Source organism: Cylas formicarius, unplaced genomic scaffold (assembly GCF_029955315.1).
Source record: "Cylas formicarius isolate icCylForm1 unplaced genomic scaffold, icCylForm1.1 PGA_scaffold_10__41_contigs__length_53128322, whole genome shotgun sequence".
Classification (NCBI taxonomy): Eukaryota; Metazoa; Arthropoda; class Insecta; order Coleoptera; family Brentidae; genus Cylas; species Cylas formicarius.
This window is the reverse complement of record NW_026844214.1, coordinates 27,386,385-27,410,590: the sequence shown is the minus strand read 5'-3', so window position 1 is coordinate 27,410,590 and position 24,206 is coordinate 27,386,385. Positions and strand designations below refer to the sequence as shown.

At 33.1% G+C, this 24,206-nt stretch overlaps 1 protein-coding gene across 5 annotated transcripts in view; it reads right to left on the bottom strand.

Moving 5' to 3' along the window:
- The window catches only part of LOC132708167 (putative phosphatidate phosphatase), a 54,067-nt gene that overhangs the window by 15,361 nt on the left and 14,500 nt on the right, over positions 1 to 24,206 (bottom strand). For 2 of the 5 annotated variants that reach the window (XM_060680307.1, XM_060680306.1), the window contains exons 3-5: positions 15,389 to 15,699; positions 11,184 to 11,241; positions 7,339 to 7,515 (exon numbers count right to left, since the gene is read on the bottom strand). In XM_060680307.1, the coding sequence (XP_060536290.1) occupies positions 7,339 to 7,515; positions 11,184 to 11,241; positions 15,389 to 15,699 (546 nt within the window). Of the gene's footprint in view, positions 1 to 2,814; positions 4,592 to 7,338; positions 7,516 to 11,183; positions 11,242 to 15,388; positions 15,700 to 24,206 lie in introns of those variants that run through there. The other 3 variants (XM_060680308.1, XR_009619862.1, XR_009619861.1) reach the window with 3 other exon arrangements.

Sequence of the window (24,206 nt, the reverse complement as noted above, 5' to 3'; positions counted from 1 at the left end):
AAAGTACATATTATTTAAAAACTTTTTTGTTATTTACTCAAACATATTTACTTTACCCGTTTCTAAGTTATACCGATTTAAAGTAAACATTTCTTGATTAATAAAAAATGTGATTAACGCTTATTTTTACAAGTATGCCACGAATGTTAGTTACTATGGCAACCATTGTTATCGCAGTTGTTTTAAGTGCAATTACAAACGTAAGTTGTTATTGCTGTATCAAAAAATTGTCACATTTTTTCACGAGAAATATCCAAATTTGTTCGGTTAAAAAAAAACTAAGAATTATTATGTGAAAATGGTGCAATTTAGCAATGAGGAAAAAGTAGACATGTTACTGGTGTTTGGAGAATGCAGATGCAATTGTAGAGAAGCAAAAAGAGTTTACGCACGGCGTTATCCGCATAGAAGAGTCCCCGATGCAAAAACCTTTTTAAGTTTATGTAAAAACTTAAGAGCTTAGCTTCATAAAACCTAAAAGAGATAGGAACAGGACGGCTACAAATGATGAAAATACTGCTGCTATAATTCAGCAGGTTGATAATAACCCCAAGATATTCCTGTCAGAGATAAAAGAAAATACCGGTGTTACCATAAGTTCTTCGTGGAGAATTCTACATAGAAACTCTTTTCACCCGTACAAAAGTAAACTAGTTCATAAACTAGAACCAGGCGATTATGCTAGAAGAATGTATTTCTTAGCGACATTGTCCGATTTGTATAGCCAAGATGCAAATTTTCTCTCGAAAATTTTATGGAGCGACAAAAGTCGATATCAAAATAATGGAATCGTTAATAGACACAACTGTCGTTTTTGGACCGAAAACCATCCTCGTTGGATTACAGAAAGAGGTAACCAACGAATTTTAAGTATCAATGTTTGGTGCGGCATATTAAATGGATTCTTTATTGGACCTTACTTTTACGAAGGAACTTTAAATGCCGATCGCTATTTAAGATTTCTTCAAACTACACTTCCGGAACTATTAGAAGAAGTGCCTCTTGACACTAGAATGAATATGTGGCTACAGCAGGATGGAGCGCCTGCACATAATGCCCAAATAGTAACGAGGTATTTGAACCGAGAAGAGAGAGGTGGCCGGCGAGGTCCCCGGACATTACACCACCAGATTATTTTCTTTGGGGCTACCTAAAAAACGTTATCTATGAAGAACCTATCGAAGATATGGCTGATCTCATTAACAAAATTAGTGCAGCGTGTGCCGCTATCACAAGAAGGACTCTCCTACAAGTGACCCAAGCTCATCTGTTAAAAGTTTTTGATAGTTGTGTTCGAGCAGATGGACATAATTTTGAACAAAATTTTTGAAATGTCTTATGTAGTTAATTGCAATAATAATTTTGGTTATTAACTTGTAGGTATTTTACTGTTTTTTCATTTATTTATCATGTTATCAGAACTAAATCGATAAAAAATAATAAATAAAATCATACTAAAATAGTTGAAATCTATTGTTTGTAATTGTACTTAAAACAACTGCGATAACAATGGTTGCCATAGTAACTAACATTCATGGCATACTTGTAAAAATAAGCGTTAATCACATTTTTTATTAATCAAGAAATGTTTACTTTAAATCGGTATAACTTAGAAACGGGTAAAGTAAATAAATTTGAGTAAATAACAAAAAAGTTTTTAAATAATATGTACTTTTGTATGCGCGTATTTCCAAAGTCTCTGCAATCGAATAAGTTTTCGACGCGTCGCGACGCCCAGCTCTTTGCAGGCGTCGCATTTTTTAAACTTTAAGAAATATCTACTTGACCCCACACTTTGACTACTTTTTACATAAATTAAATATTTCTTTTCGTTTTGGAGTTATTGTCGTGCGGAGTTTTAAGTGAAAAACCCTGTATATAATAATAAGCTTATTATATATAAGCTTATTCATCATTCTAGTGAAGTTTTTAAAAATACGTGAAAGTTTTGTGCGGTTAACTCTCTTTTATTATGATCCTGTACGTAAATTTTTATAGATCTCTTTTCGTTGATTTGACATTGCTCCGTTTCCGATATATTCGATGGTAAAAAATAAAAAAACAATTATAAATTAACATGCATTTTTAATGCACCGCTTTACCTTTGGTGCCTTTTCATTATGATTATAATTTTTCTCTCAGTGCAATTTTGAGTTTTTTAGCCAAGGAAAGGAGTTTCTAAGGGAAAATGTTACAGTTAAGCCTGTTAAAAAAAGTAATCAGTTCTTCAGATGTTTTAGTTTTTATTATTGTGTAATGTACGGAAACACATATTATTTCACAAAAAAAGTTACGGTTATTCTAAACCATCAAACCCAGGTAGCATTTTTTTTAGCACTAATGTAGGTTTGAAAAATATGACAGAAAATTGAACAGACTTCTTTGAGATACCCAGTATATATATGTAATGTAAAATAGGACACACGCAGAATATATTTCTGATACCCAATGTAAAGTCGGAAGAAAAGGTCTAGAAAAATTTTAAATAATATACACAGTATACCATTAATATATATATATATATATATATATATATATATATATATATATATATATATATATATATATATATATATATATATATATATATATATATATATATATATATATATATATATATATATATATATATTATTATTATTATATTATTAGTATATATTATGATATACTTTCCACAAGCGACAATGACAGTACTGTTTTGGAAAAGTAGGCAATTGGGTTAACAATATTTATTTATACTTAGATATTAAGATAAGACCTTAAAAAAAAGGTGATTCTTTCAAATTAATCCAATTGCCCACTTTCAATAATTACCTTTAATTTCGAAATTCTAAAACGATTTTATTGCATGCACACCCCCGTGTCTAATTTAGATCGGTACGTAAGCGTCTCTTAATTTTAGATTGCAGGACCTCAACCGTGCAAAGCAAATATCCTGGAAAATTATAAAATGTACATTAACATTTTTAGGGAGTAAAAGATACGATCACTTCTAAAGGAAGAAAGCAACAATATTGCGGTTACAGTATTTGGTTTTGTGTTTATTTAATTTTATGTCTCGACATTGACTATTTAATCGGCATTTTTACATCAAAGCGGATTAAAACATAAAGATCACCAAAGGATGAACGAATTAATAAAGAAAACAAAGTTCTAAAGCTCCAAATTTACATATCTAATACAAATTTAAAATATTGTTGTCTTTGGTTACATATTTACCACAGATTCATTATCGTTACCTCCGTACCAGCTGTAGGTAGGCTACAAACCTACTAAGAAAATACCACAAGAATATTTATTTAAATTCTTGTTTCTTTTATTTTATACTTTGTATTTTTATAAATAACTACTACTTTATTTTCAGTGGTTGGTATTATTCTTTATTTCCGCCAACCATACATAAAGAATAGAAGTAGAGGTTTATCTTAAATTGAAGAAGAGCACATTTATTGTTGTTTGCACTACAACCGCTTGTTGATGGTGTTTCAGAATTTTCTTTTTGCTTTTGGCCTTTTTTAAACTATGATTTGGTCCCTTCTAAGCCTTATTAACTAGTGTAGGTGTTGGGTAAAAATGACAATAAGCTGGTTAGTTGTTGAGATTCCTCTATTTGGATGATGCTGTAAGTACATTCTACTCTGTTACAGTTTACAATGTAATTAATGTATGTTTTGGAAGTGTTTTCGTTAGGAGAAAGATATTTGTATTGATGTTTATTTAAAAAATGCACAACAAATTATGTTATTGAAGAGAAAGAATTGTTTCGAGCAGTACTGTAAGGAACCACTGATTAAGAGGAGTTCGCCAACAATTAAATTACCAATTATGTAATATTTCTGCCAGATGTTGATTCATAAAATTAAATATACTTATAATTTATAAGATTTGGTTTGTTATTTTATTCACTATAATAAGCATAAACCGTAATGTTATTGTTTAAAAATTAAGTAAAGGACACAAAGCATGACCTTTTAAATAATAAATGTAATGCAGTATCTTGAATTTATTAAAATGCCAATATTTCTCCTTATGTAGCAGTTTTGAATTATCTTGGGTCAAAATGATAGCTTTTCGAGGTTTTCAAGTCATTTCTCCCATTCAGCTTTATACTAATCCCAAGGAATGCCTGCGCGGCACATCATAACAAAGTGCATTTTCATAAATATGGGCTAAGTTTTCGCGTCTATAAATAACTACTTCTGTAAAAAATTTCGTAAAATCATTTTTTGGAGGTAAAATTTAGTTAACACTCCAATCGCGTTGGCACCACAGTAAGGGCAATTTGTTTCTATCGCATATGACCATGTAATTATTTTTATTTATGCTGCCAACTTAAATCTATTGAATCATAGTACAAGCAATATAGTACAGAACAATATTAGTGCCGACTTGTTGCCAGGTAGGACCGCTTCTTAGCTAGTTTGCACTCTACCTACTTGAACGGCGGATTAAAAGTGTAGAAGTGATGTAATCTTTTACGACCTAGCTGTACGCAACTTGGAGGGAACTTACCGCAGAGTTAGTAATGTGATTATAAAGTCGCACGCAAAGAGTATAAAAGTTTTCCAAATGTATCCTTTGCAATTGCTTCCTACAAACATCGTATTGGTCCCCCTGCCACGCGCAAAACCAGACTTTACCGGTAATAGGCGGTTAGTGTTACAATTACATTACATACCACTCGCCCAACTACGGTTATTCATTCGCATTTGTCAAAAATCCATCCCTCTCGCCATATCATATGGATACGATGACAGGCAAAAAAAAAAGATTCTTCCGTGCGGGCTATAGTACAGGGTGTCCCATACAACGTCGTCAATCAAATAATTTCGACAGGTTTATGAAAACATAAATAAACAGTTGTAGGTAGTTTCAAAAAATCTTTCATTTTATACAGAGTGGCAACTTTTTCAATGGGTATGTATCGTGTTATATGTTACGTATAAACAATTGAATCCCGAAGAATCTCATTTTTGATTCTATAACTTTAGTTCAACTGTTTTTTTTTTGCAAAATACAAGGAGCTTCTGGGTATTAGGTATTAACAGAATTGGAAAGAACCTCGTACAAAATACTTGGAAAAATGGAATCGAATCTAAGTAGGTTAGTTTTATTTTTACCACGTGCATTTAAAAAAAAAAACAAGATTAAAAAAAAGGTTATTATGTTTTTATTTCTCATAAACCATTTAGTTAATCCCGGTTACCACGCTCGTAACCCGATAGGTTAACAGCAACTATCGTGGTTTATAAATGTAAAAAATTAAGATTTGCCTTTATTTTTTCTGTCTTATTTATTCTAAAAAACATCTAAAGTGTCTGGACTTATCCTCAAAATTAATAAATGTTCAGAAAACTCCAGGGACTATGCCTTAAACAATTCAATTACTCAATATACCAATCACCATTTTCAACGAACCGATTTCTAACATTAACAGGATCAAACGTCCGCTATTCCTTCACCCCTTTCATTTCATTTCACCCCTTTATCATTTCAGAAATTACTCTACGACCCTAAACAATAAAGTCACGTGGACTTTAATGAGAGGTGTAAAAAGTCCCCATTGTAACATTGGTTATAATGGGCCTGTTTCACATTTAAAGAAAAAATTGAAATTGAAACAAGAACTGATTCTATAGAGATATACATTTTTTTTGTGAAACGTTAAAGCCCTTAAATAAATTAAAGAATTTGGGCCCTGTAAAAACGGGGCGTGGCAAATTCCAAAGTGACAAGTTTTAGGGGTCGTATATGTGGTTCAGAATACTTCGAGAAACGATTCAGTAAAACTATTTATAGGTGTATCTTTCGAGCCGAAAGTGAAAAGAGTTTGGCAGAATGCCATGCGTCGAAATTTTTTTAAGCTGGTCAGAATACTTTGCTAATCATGTTTCTAGCTACCTACGTACTTAATCTAACCCAAAAATATATGTCATGGCCGTTAACTTTAAGTGGTTGATATTTTCCCATATTTCGCTTCCGCTGTTATGGAATATTGATTTTTGACTAGTATTATTTATCGGTCTGGACTAAACAGTTTTAATTCTGTCATTCGTAATATTGTGGACCCATAGGAACCGGAACCGAAGTACTGGTTAGGTCGAATTTCGAGTAGCTCCCATAGTTTATTTTTGATTAGCTATTTGGTAGTTGATCTAGTGGGTCGCGGATCGTTGGATTCCCTTTACTCAATTAAGTGATTAATTATTCAATTGTTTTAAACACTGCGTTGTGCATTCTTTTAATATATCCGAGAAGTCAAACCCTATGTCGCCTTGCTCGCCATCCTAACCCACTCCACCGAGTTTCTATTTTCTATTTTTATTTTTATTATTTTACGATCTCCGACACATATATTATTATTTCGAGGATTCTCAAGTACTTTTTTTGGTTAGAAAATTTATTTCTGTATTGGTCTTATAAAATTTCTACATAGAGTTTTAAAGAAACTTCTCCATTCTGCTGTAGTACTATATACAAAATTTTCTGGATTCCTCCTGCATCGGTGTTGTTAAATCGAATTTGCTGACGTTTCGCCCATCATCTTGTTCTTCTTCAGAGCTAATTCTAACTGAAACTGTCCAGTTAAGCTTTGAAACTTAGACGGCAACTGTTCAGTTAAGCTCTGAAGAAATCAATAGCATTATTGGCGTTAGCAAGTTCGATTTATCAATAACCAACGCAAGAGGAATCCAGAAAATAAAAATTATTAAATTAACAATGGACTTCATAAATTTCAACTAATTAACCGACTAAATTATTAATTTCATTTTAGGTAAAACAAGATATAGAAAATTCTATGTACATAACAACAGTGAAACAGGGAAACATGAAATTAAAGCCTCGATTGTTTGTTTCTTTTTTTTTACAAAAATTCGCTCCCTTAAGCCATCTATCACGAGGTTCGGTTTCCTCTACCTTGACTTTTTATTAAATTAATTTTAATAATAAACATGTCAAACTATGTACCTGTAATGGATACCGTAAATTTGTTATATATTACCTTTATTTATTTAGACTCTGTTAGCGGTTATTTACTTCTGCAATTTTATTCCTCGGATTTCTTCACTTTAAATAACCGCAAATAAATAACTTTCAAATGGAGAAAGCCAAATGCTTAAAATTGCAAAAATAGTATCGAATTAAATTTAATTATTTTAAAAGTAGCCACAATGTATAACCTGTACGTATCAAAAGTCTTCATTTTACAGAGGTTTTAAAAATTAAAAGTAACACCCTGTCCTACAGCTATGTCGGGTCTCTTTGATTCCCATAAAATAATGTCCATTTTCATCAGTATAAACCTTAGACGGGCTCCTCTAAAGCAATGATACTCACGGTAATGCTGGCGACGATAGCCCCCAGTAGCAAGCCCGAGAGGACGTCGCTCCAGTGGTGTTTGTAGTCTGACACCCTAGTCATCGCGGTGAACACCGCATTGAGAACGGCCAAAAATTGGAGCGTGTGCTTCAACAGTTTCGAGCCGTCCCATGTCATCCTTTTTTGCAAGTAAATCTGCGAGAAAACGTAAAAGCACCGAGGATACTATCAAAATATTCTTTATTTAAAAATATTCTCTACCTTAAGTATATTGCATAAGGCATTCTTAGAACAAAATATTTAGCATTGAAATTATTGATTTGATCTCATTTATAAAATATAAAATATTATATAGAGGAATAATATGTTTAATAACAGTGAATAATAATATACATAATAAAACTCAATAGGGACAAACCTAAAAACTCTTTCTACTTTGGATAAATATTATTAACAAAAATGCAGATAATATATATTTTTTATTCGATATGTGGGCATTCTGCATTTTCTTTGTTTGGAACATTTCTTTGCAGTCATAAAAAGTAGTATTTTGAAAAATATTAAATGCCCAAATTATTGTTGTGTGTTGATCAGTGTGTTAAGACGAATTAAGTCATCGCCTTTGAGGAAATTTTACGTTAATAACATGTACCGTCACCATGTTGACCGCGATACACAATTGCGAGCAACTGAGGCATTATGACAGCACCCCAGCAGAAGCTGTCAACAATTCAAGAAGTGATCTTGCTCGCTTATGGCAACGATATCAGAATAAAGGATGTTTGGGCAAGATACATGGGCTTTGCAAGAGTTACACAACCAATTAATGACAAATCCAGTGTCAACCAGGTAAGAATGAAACTCTAAAATGCTCATCACGTGGCTGTAAGTTGTAAGTGACCAGACTATACGAAATAGACTATACTTCATGCGAGAAAATCGATATGGATGGCTGGGCGTTCTAGAGGAGATTGAGCTAGGCGTTTAGAATGGGCCCGGGAACATTTAGACTGATGACGAAAATTGGGGATGTGTCCTGTTTATGGACAAATTTAGATTTGATCGAGTGATCGACGAATCAAAGTGCGCTAAATAATTCTGCCACCGACTTATCGCATGAAAAATACGGTTTGGAAAAAAAAGACTGATTTTGCAAGAGCAGATGATTAAATAGTTTTATTTCATTAGCGGAAATAGGCTTACAGAAGGAGAAACGTAAAAAAACGGACCGAGAACTCAAATCTGTGTGGTACAGACTCACTGGTATACAAAGTTATATGACCACTAAGACTTGTTCATAAATATTTCATTTCATGTGGGCCTCGTAGAGAAATAACCGTTCTTAAATTTCCATTGTGTTCATTTTTTGCTCATTCTATTAATTTTCAAGATAATCTCGCCGAAAAAAGATGGAGTGGCTTAATTTTTCCCTTCCCGATGAGAACTATGTTTAGTTTACAAGGTTATTTATAAGCGTTAGGTGGGAGACACGAAAATAATTTTATCTACAATTTTATGGGAAATATAAAAGGCCTATAACTTTTTCTCGTCTAAGTGATGGTTTATGAGCAAAATACTGGAAAGCGCCGTGAGGTCACTGTTTTTTTAGCGATAAGGAATGAAGTTCACTCCCATCCAGGGCGGCGAACTCTTTGGATCTGTAACCTTCCTAACTTTCTAACTTTTTTTCTAGAAAGTCTAATTTCACTACAAAATCTATATTGATTGCTTGGGAAGGGAACACAAATAACAGGAGAGTATTATATCGCATTATGCGACATTATTGAAACCGCAAAAAACGTCCTGTCATCAAGACAATGCATGTGTGCACACCCGCTCAGTTGTGATAGCCAAAATTATTATTATTATTATTCACCAGGTTTGGCCCTCAGTGACTGTTTCTTCCAGGGTTCCAAAGGTTTACGTCTACCGAGGAGATAAGTGTCCAAGCCAATGCCAATTTTGAGGTGCTTGCAATATCCTACTTTGCAGACGGCTTCAAAAAATTTGGAAAAACGCTTAGATAAATGATGATATTTTGTTGAAAAATAAAAAAAAATGCATCCAAAAAAGTTTTTTTTTATTGTTTAATGATTTATTGAACGGCCCTCGTACAAATCTAAGAATTTTTCTACCTAAGCATTTTTTTTGTATGTAAATTGCAAAAGTGTCAAGGAAACAATTACGAACAATGCGAAACTTAAAAAGTATCTCCAGCAAATTCTGCCAGACGCGCGGGTAACGCGCTTTTCAGAACAAAAGTGAATAGGAAAATCCGTCTCGTATCAATCAACGACCTCCATTCCGCGGCTTGCTTACGTAAATAAAAAACAAAACCCCTTCATTAAGCTGGGAAGTAACGCTTTAAGTGATCGATCAAAATCGGTTCTCCCTTTTGGTTGCAGACCACCCAGATTTAACTATTTGTGTCAAAACAGCGAAAGATACGAGCCGGGAACAGAAGGTTTGGGGGGTGGGGAGATACAATTCAACATTTTACGGGAAATATTAATCCCAATGAATCAGTAATTGAGGCACTTTTAATTGCCATCTGAGGTTTATTTCACACAGTTGCAAGTGTTCTTGACAAAATTTGTAAGAAAGCACCACTTGTAATGGGCAAGATAAGAGTCGTTAGAAGTTACACGTTGGGACAAAAGCCAACCATTAGGGAGATATCGTGCTAGTTTTTTTCTTTTCAAAAAATCACTGTAGATTTCTTTATGAACATTAAGAAACTTTTATAACAAAACTTTTTTCGAAAAAAGAGGAAAAAACAATAGCCTGAGCTAAAAATCGAAAAAACTGTTTTTTTCACAACTTAAATATTAATAAATAAATGAAGCATTGTCTCCCAATTTATTCCTAGCATTGTCCAACATTGAATTTCGTGCCTCATCGATGACGTCATTAAAATTGATTACTTTTCGATTTGAAATTTTAAGCACGCTTAGCTAAGTCTATATTGCCCATTAGTCTTGGCTCTTAAGCGAACCATTTTAATTAAGTTAATTTAATTAAGTAATACGACGTTTTATATTTTCTTCGAATACTCTCTTATATAGTTACTAAGTATACAGTGTGATTTAGGTTTTAAGGCACAAACTGAAATGGCTAGTAGATCGCATAATTTAAGGCAAAAAAAGTTAAATATATAAACATGAGTTCGATCTCTCGAAAATTTATTTATTTTTTTTTTAATTAAAATATAAAACTCACTTTTAAAAGTATCAAATTTAAAATTTGGCTTGGTTAATACTTTCTAGACGATCATCATTTTAAGCATTTTAAAGATTTTTAAAATCTATACGCTTTTAGAGGTAGAGGCTGCTTTATTCCGCCAAGCATTTTCGTAGTACGCTTCTGATAACTTCCAGTTACTAAACTGATAAACAACCATATTCCTTTATTTTTGCCTAAATTTTATTCTTTTATTCGTTAAAAATGCATGAATCATTTAACCAATTTTACCTTCTACCCCTTCATATTAAATTTGTCAGTATTACCCCAACATATCACAGATAGAACGACGATCTTACGGGAAGAATTAACCACACCAATTTTCAAATTAATATCTTCAAAAGTGATTAATAGAAAAACAAACTATCTATCTATCTATCACCCATCAAAGTGTAGGCCTTAAATCCCGAATCACCCCATATAGAGCCCCAGCCTATATTGATAATACAGGAACTTTTGAAGAGGGGATGAAACAATAAAGCAAAGAATATGCGCATGCGCTGTCATTTCAAGCTAACCAATAAGATCTCACATCACTGATCACAAACAACAAATAGGTTGATTACAAGATGATTCCAATTTAAATGGCTCGAGATGGACAAGTTAAAAATATTATTACTTACCGCAAAATACAACATAGAATACATAGAAAAAGAAGAATGTCCCGACGGGAATGATAATCTGAAACAAAAGATAAGGACGAGGTGTAAAAAATACCTTTCCTGTTGTAGATTTACGAAAATTTAGTCCGCATATTCTGTCTTGTAGCAAAAGAGATAAGTCCGTGAAGTTTTGCTAAAATAAAAAAGTTCAGGTGTAAGTGTTAAACCTCAGACCTTAGAATTGTAAATTTTGAAAATTGAAATTCCCTAACTATTAAAAATGAATTTGTTAAAGTCAAAGTAAATGATTGTAAGCACAATTTATTGGTACTTTGTCTCAAAGTCTTGGTTTGTGCCGGCAGAGCATCAGCGACGGATTTTTAACGTGTTTTACAAAAATAAAGATTAAACATAATATTATGTTTATTTCTATTCACAATATAATCCTGTTTCACTATAAGTATTAATTACAATGGGCTCTATGTTATTGTATTCTAGTATAAGATTCTTCAATTTTTACAACTTAGTCTACTGCATTTTTTCAGCTCTTATTTAATGACCTCTACTTATTTAACATTCACAAATACACATTTTTCACAATTCATTGTAGAAATTAGTGATATACTTGTAAGAAGCTTTTCGAAAACGCCGATATTCTTTGAGACAGTATAACAAACAATAGTTATGAGTAATTGAACTGAGATGGCTTTTACTTGATGAAAATCCATTTACCAAAATAAATAAGAACTAAAAGTTCAGATTTTCACGAAATTATATATTTTGACATGACAATTGTTTCGACAACACCGTGTCTTTATCAAATGTAAAATTTACAAACTACCTGCTACTGTATATACCGAAAAATGACCATAAAACCTTAATTAATGTTGTTCTGAGAATTTAAGTTCAATAAAGGAGAGGTATTTAAATCTAATTGATCGTTAAGCAATACATTTGAATGTCTCATTTTGTTAATCTCCATGGCTTCCAATAAATTTAATTTTCTACTTTTTGTGGCTGTATGTAAAATATCAAAATTGTCGTCAAAAATGTGTTTTTCTGTGTTTAAGTGTGTAGCATAATTAGAATCTAGACTATTGTTTTTAAACGTTCTTTTATGTTCGTTAATGAGTTTCTTGAAGGATCTACCTGTTTGTCCAATATAAATTTTAGGACAAGATCCGCATTTCAACCTGTAGACACCTGATTTTTGAGATTTTGAACATTTCGTTTTATTGTTTTTTAACAATTTTCCTATTGTATTGTTAGTTCTTAAAGCTATTTTTAAACCACATTTTGACAAATGTCTGCATTTGTTATTTATTTATAATTTTATCTATAATAGACGGATTGTAGCCGTTGTTCAGTGCAATTTATTTAATGATATTAAGTTCTTTTTTGTAATTTTCTGTTGAGAGTGGCGTATTAAGAAGTCTGTGTATAAAAGAGTGAAATGCAGCCATTTTATGTGTATGAGGATGATTTCAGCTGTTATGTATGACTGTGTTCGTGCGAAGGTTTATGATAAATTGAAAAATCTAATTTGTTTTGCGCTTTCGTAATAGTTAAGTCTAAAAAATTAATAGAGTTATCCTGTTCAATCTCGATAGTGAATTTTATATGATTATGTAATGAGTTAATGTAATTTAAAAAATATTTCTATTGTCTGTCCGTTCCAACAAAGCAAGCAAAGATATCATCCACGTATAAATACATAATTTCGTGAAAATCTGAACTTTTAGTTCTTATCTATTTTGTTATGAGTAATGTTAACCAACATCAGTACAAAGCCTTATAAAAATCAAGTTTATCACGCTTGAAGAAAACCCAATTGAAAATAAGCGGCAAAAATTTGAAATTTTATTAACAACAAATGGAAACTTCTAGAAGGGTCGAAAAGTCACAAAAATATCTTTACAAATCGTAACGGAACTTTTACATAAAATTATTTCCGCCTAACTTTCGGTACATAATCTAAATATTACATTCTCATAAAGGCAAATGTAAAACGTTAAATAATACATTGTAACGAATGGAGTGAACATTTTGAAACACACGCTCGACAAAACAACATTTACTAAAGTTGTTCAAATCACGTTTCAAATGTCGCCACGCTTTGTAGAACAAATTGCGATGGAAGCAGTTATTCTCATATAACAATGAAAAGGAAATAAGATACCCATGGGTTATTTTCAAAAGGTACATTTGCGGAGGAACACAATACATTTTCCGTATCAATTTTAAAACTTGAAAACTGTTCAATTTAATAGTTTGGGCTGAGGTAGTTAGTACGGCATTTACCTTAATATCCAGAACATTAATTTAAATCCATGATAAAATAACAAATTAGAATCTGATCTTCTACTTGCACCCTTGAATTTTTGAAGAGTATCTAGGAACTTTATGATAAACTAGTTCTAAGAAAATTGTTATTTTCAAAGTAATGGTTCCAAAACTTCCATTATAGTGTAAAAAGGTATTTTCTTTACTTAATTAATTCAAATAGTAAAAAACCAATAGTTTGGTAATCCTGCAGTTTACGTATTTAGTATAGGCGGGGTCGTAAATACCAAAATTGTTAGTTGGCGAAATCTATATCTATAGCAGTTTTTGTCCCCTGTTGCCAAATATTCAATTATTATTCCATTGATTCTGTGATTTCTGGTCTTTCATTTATAAAAAAAATATAATGGATCATGATCCGGCACCTATAATTAAAATTTTCAATTCCAGCACGATTTTAAATGATCATGCCAATTTTTGTGGAGAATTGGTATCTGTATAATATTCAAAATAAAATTTTGAATACTTCAGCTTTAATCAGGTTTTTCATTTTTAACTATGTTTTTACGACACACGTATAGGTTTTGATGATGACCCTCTCCTAACAATTCAATGACTGGCGAGGAGGTGTCTATTTAAGAATAGTAGACAGTGTGCCTGCAATAACAGATCTCAATAGCTTTATATATACTATAGCAATATATACTATATTTGGCCTCTTTTTACCGGGACATTTGCCAAGGTAATATTGAACAAAACCAAATGATTATTGGAGGTAGAGGACTATATGACGGCACGTCAAAAATGGTAGAAAGGGATGAATCCAAATTTTTCCATAGTAAATATCATTGAGGCCAGTGGGTTTTTGGGGCTATTGAGCAAGAGAGGATCTGGGAGATGTTTTCTGGTGTAAGTACCACACCTGCCTAAGCAAACGTTATCAGGCCAAATATCATTTTTAATCCTTTTTTTTTCAATAACATGGAAAGTATTACTTATTTTTATTAATTATTAATTATACTTATAGTTGTTAAACTTGTTAACTAGACATTTATTTTGAGCATGTTGGTTAGTAATTGAATAAGTGCTTCTTTTTTTATAAGTTTCAGTAATTTGACTTTTACGCATAGAATTTTTTTTTACAGAAATTCATTATACCTGGCACAATTATTATGTCTGATGGTTGGGCCTCTTACGCGAGTATTAATTAAATGGAAGGGTGCATATATAAACATAGGGTAGTGGTCCATGATCAGCATTTTATTGATCTAGATGATAAAGCACACTCACAACATCGAAAATATCTGGATGAGAGTCAGAATGAAGCTTTGTGTGGAGAGCTGTCAACAATATATTTTGGTTATTTCTGTGTGGTATTGGCTCAATATGTGGTATATTTTTTTGAATTCCTTCAGTTTAAATTTATTTTTGTTTTGAAAATTGAAAAATTTTCTTTTCTGTGTTGAGAACTTACGAATTTTATTTTCCTTTTATTTTTGTTGTGATGTTAGTTACATGAAATTAACTTTTACCTTATCTGTCAAAGTGAAAGTTTGGCTGAGATTGATAATTTTGAAGCGCCATGTACCTAAAATAAATATATTCGTTTGGCATATAATATTGCTAATACGTTGTTACAATAATCAAAACAAACACTACCAAAAAAACTCGACGTTTTTTATCTCTAAAAACTTTAGCTAGGGTAGTAACTCGCCAACGTTTTTGAAAATATGATTTCATTTTTCATTTCATTTTCATGTTCCGTTCATGCGTTAAGTGCAAAAAAAGAAAATCATTGCGATGTTTTTTGGGAAGTTTTATATAATCACAAGTTGGATAGATATATAACCACAGTTGAATATCATTTGGCGACCAGTTAAAATTTCGCAATCTGCTAAATACCTAGACTGCAGGATTACTCTGGTTTTAGTGGCTCAACTTACCTCATTTCTTTCATGACCCTCTTATTGTAAATATAAGATGGGTTCGTACAACTGAAGTTTATGTGGTAAATGTGCTGATTTTCTGGCAAAGAACAGTCTATGTTAGGCTCGCAAACGGTGTAAAAATGAGGCCTCAGTCGTCCTATCGTGTATTTCATAACATCCGTCGTCAATTGGGAGCATGCCGCTCCGAATGCGAAAATTCCAATGGCGCAATAACCGTTGTACACCCACTGAGGGACGTTCCACCCCATAAAATAGATTTCCCTTTTGTTGTCGCCGGGCCTGTTTAAGAATTCTGTTAGAACCATCTGCAAAAAAACGAACGAGAATTTCAGTTAACGTTCATCGAATCGGATATTATGAAAATTTTGATACAACTTTTAATATGTTGAGATTTGTTCTGTTCAATTTTATAGTCAATAAGCAACTCAAAGAAAAATTAAGCCATAGAGAACTCATTTTATTATTTTTCAAACATGTCTTGGTGCTAAACTCTTTTGCGGCTATTCGGAAAGAATATAACAAAGCCCCTAGAGAAAAGCATTTGTCCTCGTAATGGTGCTCGCACAGTATATGGTTGCGAATTTCTTTAGCAGTTTTTTTGTGAACAAATCTGGTCTACAGCAAGCTTCTAACCACAACTTAGCACTAACGCACAATTGATAATAATTGTTATTTATAAAAGTTATTAAATAGAAATACTCGCTTTTACGCGGTGTTTTTACGATTTTAAATTTAAATTGAATTGTTTTGTTTGGTGTATCACCTGCGTCCGCTTCTTGACAAACCGAATCTCTGCAGAAAGAAAGTTCCTAGAATATAACAGACAAGCTTCGTCGGTATTGATTAAAAGTTTATTTGGTCTAGACTACAGAAGAAGACGGAACATTAAAATCTGCCGCTTTGATATAGCGAGTTTTAAAGAGCCAATCAATAATGGATGTTAACAATTCACTGCCTCCCGGAATAATAAATCGCGGCAATTAAGGTACGTATGAATTTTTATTATTGCAATTAATAGAGCGCTCGAGCAATAAAATATAGAAGCGATTCTCGCAAGATGGGCGATGGCATTTTTATAGCTGAATTTGTTTTTTTAGGGAAAAATTGTAGGCAGGATCTGCGTATAATTAAGTATTTTACCGAAGGGAGTCGAAAAAAATTGATAAAAATCAAAATAAATAAGAACTAAAAGTTCAGATTTTCACGAAATTATATATTATGACATGACAATTGTTTCGACAACACCGTGTCTTTATCACATTTGATAAAGACAGGTGTAATATGTAATTTCGTGAAAATCTGAACTTTTAGTTCTTATTTATTTTGATGAATGGATTTTCATCAAGTAAAAGCCACCTCAGTTCAAAAAATTGATAGGATAGTAAAGCAGTTTTATTGGAAAGTGATGAAATTGTTTGCCGGTGGCAAAAATACTTGAAAGACTGGAATACCTATTTAAGAATATTACGAAGCCTTCACGAAAAGGAAAGAGAATAATAATCGCAGTATACTAACTATGGTAACTGGAGTTAAAGGGAAAAAATGGGAAAAAAGTCCTCCTGAGTTATTCACTTCGTTTTTAAGCTGTGCGGTGCGTCGGCGGTTATTTTGTGTTAGTGGTTCCAGACTTAGACGAGTTATGTACAGAAAAAATTAAACCCAAATGTCACGAATTTTTTGACAGTGGCAGAAATTTACCGACAATACGTCCTTCGTGATTTTCATTTAATTCCAAGTGGCATGCTATTGCAAGGCATTAAACCAGCAGTTATTTTTTGCTTATCCCAGATAAGTTTTTTTTATTGTTAGTTTTATATTACTACAGAGATCGAATTATTTAAGTTAAATTTGGTTTAATTTACCATACCTACCAAACATGTTCAGGTTTTGAAGTTCTAGTGTCACAATTTTCAATAGAACCAGATTGACAATTTGGTCTAACTTCTGCGAAGAGAATAATGTTTAAACTTCCTGGTATATCTCTTTATCTAAGATAACTGTTTAAGTTTTTTTATACCATCTATCTAGTAACCTTTTTTACCAATTTTCATTCTGTTTGTAGGAAAATGTTATACGCTCATTGTAGAATTCAAAAAATATTTTGTTTATTTATTGGAATGAAAAAAAAAACTTTAGTTTTTTACATTCCTTCTATTGAAGGAATATGTGCAATTATTTTACCAGCATCTTAATAGTAAATTATGCAACAAGTGCAGAAAACGGCTTTTGACTCACTAGCTTATATGACCCGAGCGGAGCGCAGCGGAACGAGTGTTTAATAAACGAGTGACTTAAAAAGTTTATCCCACGTGTTGTATACTATACTTTTTCTAGGACCGTTAGTTTTTGGGTATATTTTCGCAAAACAACACGAATACATTCACTGACATGACCGTCAGAATTGACAAACGTCAAAATTCAAAGCGTGGGAAATATCTCCGAAAACATCCGATTGTTCCCAAACCCTTACGGTAAAATCAATCCCGGAAATGTCCGAAGTTGCTCGGATTCGTGGGAAACGAAACTAACGTGGTAAAGTGACGCTTCCCGCACGCTAGATCCGTGTGTAATTATGTATTTTACAGACGGGAGTAGAAAATTAGTATATTATGCAAGTGCGGTAAACGTCATTTGACTCACGAATAACTTAAAAAGTTTACCGAACGTGTTGCATACTATACTTTTTCTACGACTGTTAGTTTTTGGGTACATTTTCGCAAAATAACACGAATACATTCATTGACATGACCATCATAATTGACAAACGTCGAAATTCAAGGCGTGGGAAATATCTCCGAAAAATTCGATTGCTCCCAAACCCGTGCGGTAAAATCCCGGAAATGTCCGAAGTGGGTCGGATCAGGGGGAAACGAAACTAATATGGAAAAGTGATGCTTTCCGCGCGCGGAAAAGTCTATTTTAGTCTGTGATTTGTGATAATATGCGTCCATATTGGAAATGAACTGAAGAAAGGAGGGCTTGCTAAACTTTCGGCTGTTTTTAAAGACTATTTTGGCGAAACTGCCAAAAAAATCCTAAACCATCAAATTGGAAATGCAAATAAAATGAAATTTGTACGAGATCCCATAATGAAAAACATCATCTTACTTTATGGGACGTCTACACACATACGCCCTTCGCATACATGTAATTTAAGTTACGCACGTCTGATGTCATTTAGGTTAGTTTATCCGGTGCAATATAAACAATACGCATATTATTACGATTAAATGTAAGTTAGTAGTAAGTTTAGTAGAAAATTAATTTAAACGGTGTTACTGCCATTATGTTATTGTAAGTGCCTCAGCGTACGTAATTGACTTATCAAGTCGAATAAGATAAATGCCATAAATCATGATTAGCGAGTAGATAATGAAAAGGCAAAGAGTTTATGGCGAAACAATTCACATGATACCTTTAGCAGTAAAAAAAATATTTTACCAACTTATTTTTCTGTTAATTTTTATTATGCGACTATGGACTAATAGGTCTATAGGTTGTACCTTCATTTTTGGTGACCACCGTTAAGCACCGCTCAACCACAAAATTATTAAATTTGTCTTTCCACTTAAAATGACATTTGAATATACTACAGAACCTTCTCGTAGTGTGGAACTGAAGACAACGTCTAAAAGATAGATTCGTTTTAGTTAGAATCTGCTTCAAATTTCATGATTATATTCCACCAAATAGTTAAAATACTTACTGAAGTAAACAACATTTTAATATCATGTTTATCGGTTTCTATTACCGTTTTGTTTGTTTCAAACACAAATTTCGGTCTGTTCCGGTTGGGGTTTAAAAAAATACTAAATACTTAAGTATAACGAAGGGAAGCCATACCAATCGTATCAGGAAAGGTTTTTGCTTATATGTAGTAAAATATGGGGAGTATCATTAATTCTTAATTCTGTGAGTGGATAGAACACTTCAAGCGAGTTTCGGCGAGTTGGTGTTTTTACACAGTCCACCGCGCAACGGAAATAACGAAAAATGTTCATAAATTTATTTACCTTATTTACCAATGTGCAATAAACCATAATTTACTAATTTTGACACTTCCAAATAGAAATAATATTTAAACTGAAATGAAATTAAAGTGTAATACACAGAAATAATTTGTGAAGTGGAGCAGCGCATGTTTAACGGATATTACAGGAATTTATTTTATCGAATTTCCCATCTTAACCTCCCGCCTGGGAACAGTTCTTCATTCCACGGTAAGTTTGTTGGCGCTGTTTTTGTGTTTCCAAGTTTTTATACTGAGTTTGCACTTTTTAACCTTAGTATTAATTGGACAGCATTTTGATCAAAACGCTTTATCTCAACCGCATTAGAGTTAGTTAATATTCATTAGAATTTGTAGCTGTTCTTCTGATTCCTCCAGCAGCACGGTATCTTGGGCATACCTTATACAGTTGATGATATTGCTATTTATTTTGGCTATTTGAAGGGATGTTTTATTATACGCAGCATACATGTTGAATAATAAAGGAGACAATATGCACTCTTGTCGTAAACGATTTTCCATTTTCTGTTTGTACGCAGCCTTTGTGGTCCCAGTTTATCATATCACATCATAATCATCAATGGCAATTAAAGTAAGGGAATAAAGAAAAAAATACATTTTACAAAAAGAAAACTAACCAAAACTAAGACAATGCCCCAACATAGTCGTCAATCATTGCATTAGTAAAATTCAAAAATTAAAATAAGAATTACTTACTTATCCGCCTTATTTGCCCAGCTAATTACCCAGAGACTACGCTTAAAAATTTTGAAAGGGTAAGAATCTACCTTGAAAAAATAAAAGGGACTAATAATGTAAGAGAGTGATAAAACCACTTTTTATTAAGATCGATCGATAGACCATCGGGACTATGTTGAAAAAATAAATAAAACATGTTTTCATTATCAGGCCAGGGAATTATCAGTCCACCCTCGTCGTTTCATAGACCCGGACCACAATTGACAAAAATTTACTAGCACGCACGTCACTGCTATTATGTTATAAATTGGGTCGTTCACTACAGCAAATACCTTTTTGAAGGCACTTTCTGATACGCGCCTGCCAGGTACCTGATGTAAACAGGTTGCACGTTCGTCATTACACCCACAGCAAACAAACGGGCCTCAGATTGTGCGCAGGCCCGAGAGAAAAGCGGAACGATTGTAAAAAATCGTTATCTCCCGCACAAGTCAAGTTTAATAACCGATCTCTACCGTCAAAAGTGTGAATTACGTTGCGCACTTTGCCGCCTATCCGATTCAATGATGTATTTACAGCGGCGCCGGCTAATAGAAATAACGTAACATCGTTATCTCTTCCGAATGGGCCATAAATTTATTCATCTGTCGCATTTCTCTTAACGTTTTGCTAATATTTATAATTAAGTCGGAAATGTATACAATAAATTCGATAGTTTTCAGGCACAAAAATAGGCTTCCGCGGGAAGGAGGACGTCTAAACCAGACAACGTAAGACGTTAAACAAAGAAGCGATATTATCAAACTAGGATTCTTTCTTTAGGAAACACAACAAAAGCTTGTTGGCAAGTAGTTCATCAAATGACATTAATTGTAGCAAATACTTTTAAGAGCTTTTTAAAAATGCGCCCATTCAGACTCTTCAGAAAATCGATCGTTCTAATAAGTGTAAAAGATATAGTTACTACGATTTAAAAATTTGTTCTAACACAACATGAACTTTTGGATTCGCTTTCAACAACATTTAAAAAATTCAAAATTCAGTGGTTTTGACAACCTTCCAAACCTATTAATTAAACGAGTTAGATTGTACATTGTAGTACCACATACGTATTTTGTGAAGATTAAAAATCGGTAGAGTTATTCCCATATTTAAAAAAGGAAATGAACGCAAAGTTGAAAATTACAGCCCGATTATTGTTCCGTCGGTTATCTCGAAGATTTTCGAATGTGCATTTTTGTATCCCCTACTTAATCATTGAAAAAACAATAAAATATTGCCAGAAAATCAGTATAAATTTAAAAATGGTAAAAGTGCAATGTCAGCGACACACTTTTTTATGGAATGCTGATAAACGTGATCGATATGGGGAAGTGCCTTGTTGAGTCTTCTGCGATCTCAGCAGGGCATTCGATTGAGTCGATCATAGAATATTTTTACCAAACAGGCATCAATACTACTCTTCTATTTAAAATATTGACTTTAAAAATATTATAAAAATTGTACAAATATGTTAAATATTTTAACCGGAGTACCCGAGGGTTCGATCCTGGGTGCGATATTTTTTATCATGTACATCAAAAAGATTCCCTTTAGGCGACAATATAACATTTCGGGATTTCTCCTGCGTCAGTTGTTGGTTTCAGTTAAGCTTTGAAGAAGCCAAAAGGATGATTGGCGAAATCCAGAAGATTTGTAAATAATATTACAGTAGCCTGCTGAAGTCTCCTTGAAAAAAAAAATCAGTCGCTCGTTTATTAAGCCCTTTGACCAAAATATAGTTAGTCCTGAGTCAAACGTTTTTGTTCCTTTCTTTCTAACAGATAAACTACTAGAGTAGACTTATAAATTGATTTGACCTGGGACAAACTAGTTTGGCCTGAAATCGGGTTTGGCCGGTAACATGCATATTAAATTTACCGTCATGTTCTTTGATTCAATTTTATTATCTTTCCTAATCAAAAAAGACCAAGAAACGGTAGCCCATTATTCTGTTCAAATGCCAAAGTGAATTCCAATATCGGTGCAGTGATCACATATTATGCATCTCTTGTGTGTATAAATTCGCAATTGACGTTTTGATTTGATAAAAACAACTTTTATTTTGCCCTCAAACTAAAACTCCATCTTTTTCAGTACATCTTCGGCTACTCTTATAAAAAAGTTAGTTTTTAGAAATAATTTCGTTAATCTGCCGCACACTGTATACCAGACTTCTGGCATTCTGAAAACGTAGTAATTCAAAGCTTCCCTAAAAAAGTTTGTCCTTCAAGCACCGTTAGAATCCAAAGAGCGCCGATAAGCAAATGACAACCAATAAAACGATATTTATCATTTTATTCATCCAAATGATTTATGGAAGACAATTTACGATCCTTGTAACCATAATATAGATTATGGGCAGGACCAATAATTTTACCCGACATAAGTTTTACAGTCCGTGAGAACGTTTTTAGAGCGAACGTTACGCCCAGTGTTAACATAAAAATACCTGTTTACTTACTCGGCTCCCCTTTGCAACAATCTTTAACTTATTACATGCTTGTTTTGTCTCTGGTGGCAATTCATTTTTATTAAGGATATTGTCGGGGCTTTGAAGAACCCCCTTTTTTCTCCGTTGTGCTAATTTCCAAGTAGAACATTTAGATCGCTAAAAAACAAAAACCCTATCGTAGTATTCACATTAAAGCAACAAACTTTTCGATATTATTTCAATCGAAAACAATGTGAAGTCCTTAGAAAGCTCTATTTCAATATCATGTTGATGAAAAACAAAAATGAGATTGACCCTAAGGCTGAGCCTTGCCTTGAAACTAACCACCATTTTGGCTGACCGGTTCTTGGGGCAGAGGATTAAAATGTAGGCGAGTGTTTAATAAAAAACTATGACGTATAGTTCAAAGGATTAAAATAATAAAGAGCCTTAAATTGTATCTGGGAAATTTCCGGATCGCTGATTCTCATAAAAGCCTTGCGGTAAAGTTTATCATCTAAGTATATTATTTTGTTTCGTTAGCAAAATGTCCGAATTAAAGTTACTTTGTCTAGAATTTTTGTCGGTAAAACGAATATGCTCAAATTCAAATATCAGTTTAAGAGTAGAAGTTCCTAATGACTGTTTGCCAATCAATGCCCCCACTCAAGAGAATCATGTGTAAGTGTACAAGGGAGTCAAAACATTGTACTTTGGTAAAAACCCAGTTTAGTGGGGGTTTTGGGGAGTCAAAACATTGTACTTTGGTAAAAACCCAGTTTAGTGGGGGTTTTGAGACGTACTTTATAAGGTTCTATTTTTTCTATTGTTTTACTATTTACAACATAATACACACAGAATATCTTGTCTACCGCGTCTATCGCTTAATATTTCTAAAAGATTTTTCTATACGAGAACATAAATGGATATATCTTTCAAATACAAATGCACAATGTTGACGTGTTTTTAAAAAAATGTTTTTGACTTCTTTTATTTTCAACAATATGTAAGATTTACCTTAACTAGTGGAGTCTGTAAAAAGAAATTTCCTCCATTATTGAAGGTTTGCTAACAGCATGGCAACCCTGATCTTGGAAACTACTGCAGTGAAAAATATCTTTTTCTGCTCCCGTCTGTAAAATACCTAATTACGCGATCTAGCGTGCGGGAAGCGTCACTTTACCACGTCAGTTTCGTTTCCCACGGATCGAGCCACTTCGGACATTTCCGTGATTTTCCCGCACGGGTTTGCGAGCAATCAGATGTTTTCGGAGATATTTCCCACGCCTTGAATTTTGACGTTTGTCAATTCTGACTTTTTAAGTCACTCGTTTATTAAACACTAGCTCCAAAAAACGTGCTCCACCAATATTCTGAGCATACTTTTATAGGTCGACATCTCAAATCCCTGCAGTTTTCTTTCATATATTTTGTTCAAGGTGCAAGGAAAGGTGCACCAGGAATACATAGCACTTCGGCAAACGTATTGTAAGATCTCAGAGATTACTCATTTCGTGAGCTACCGAACTCAATCCAAAATGGCGTTGCTACACCCTTTGCGTTTTCCATTAATCATTTCTGAGATGTACATTTAACCAGTCTCAAGTGCACAGACGGCGTCGTCGTATAAA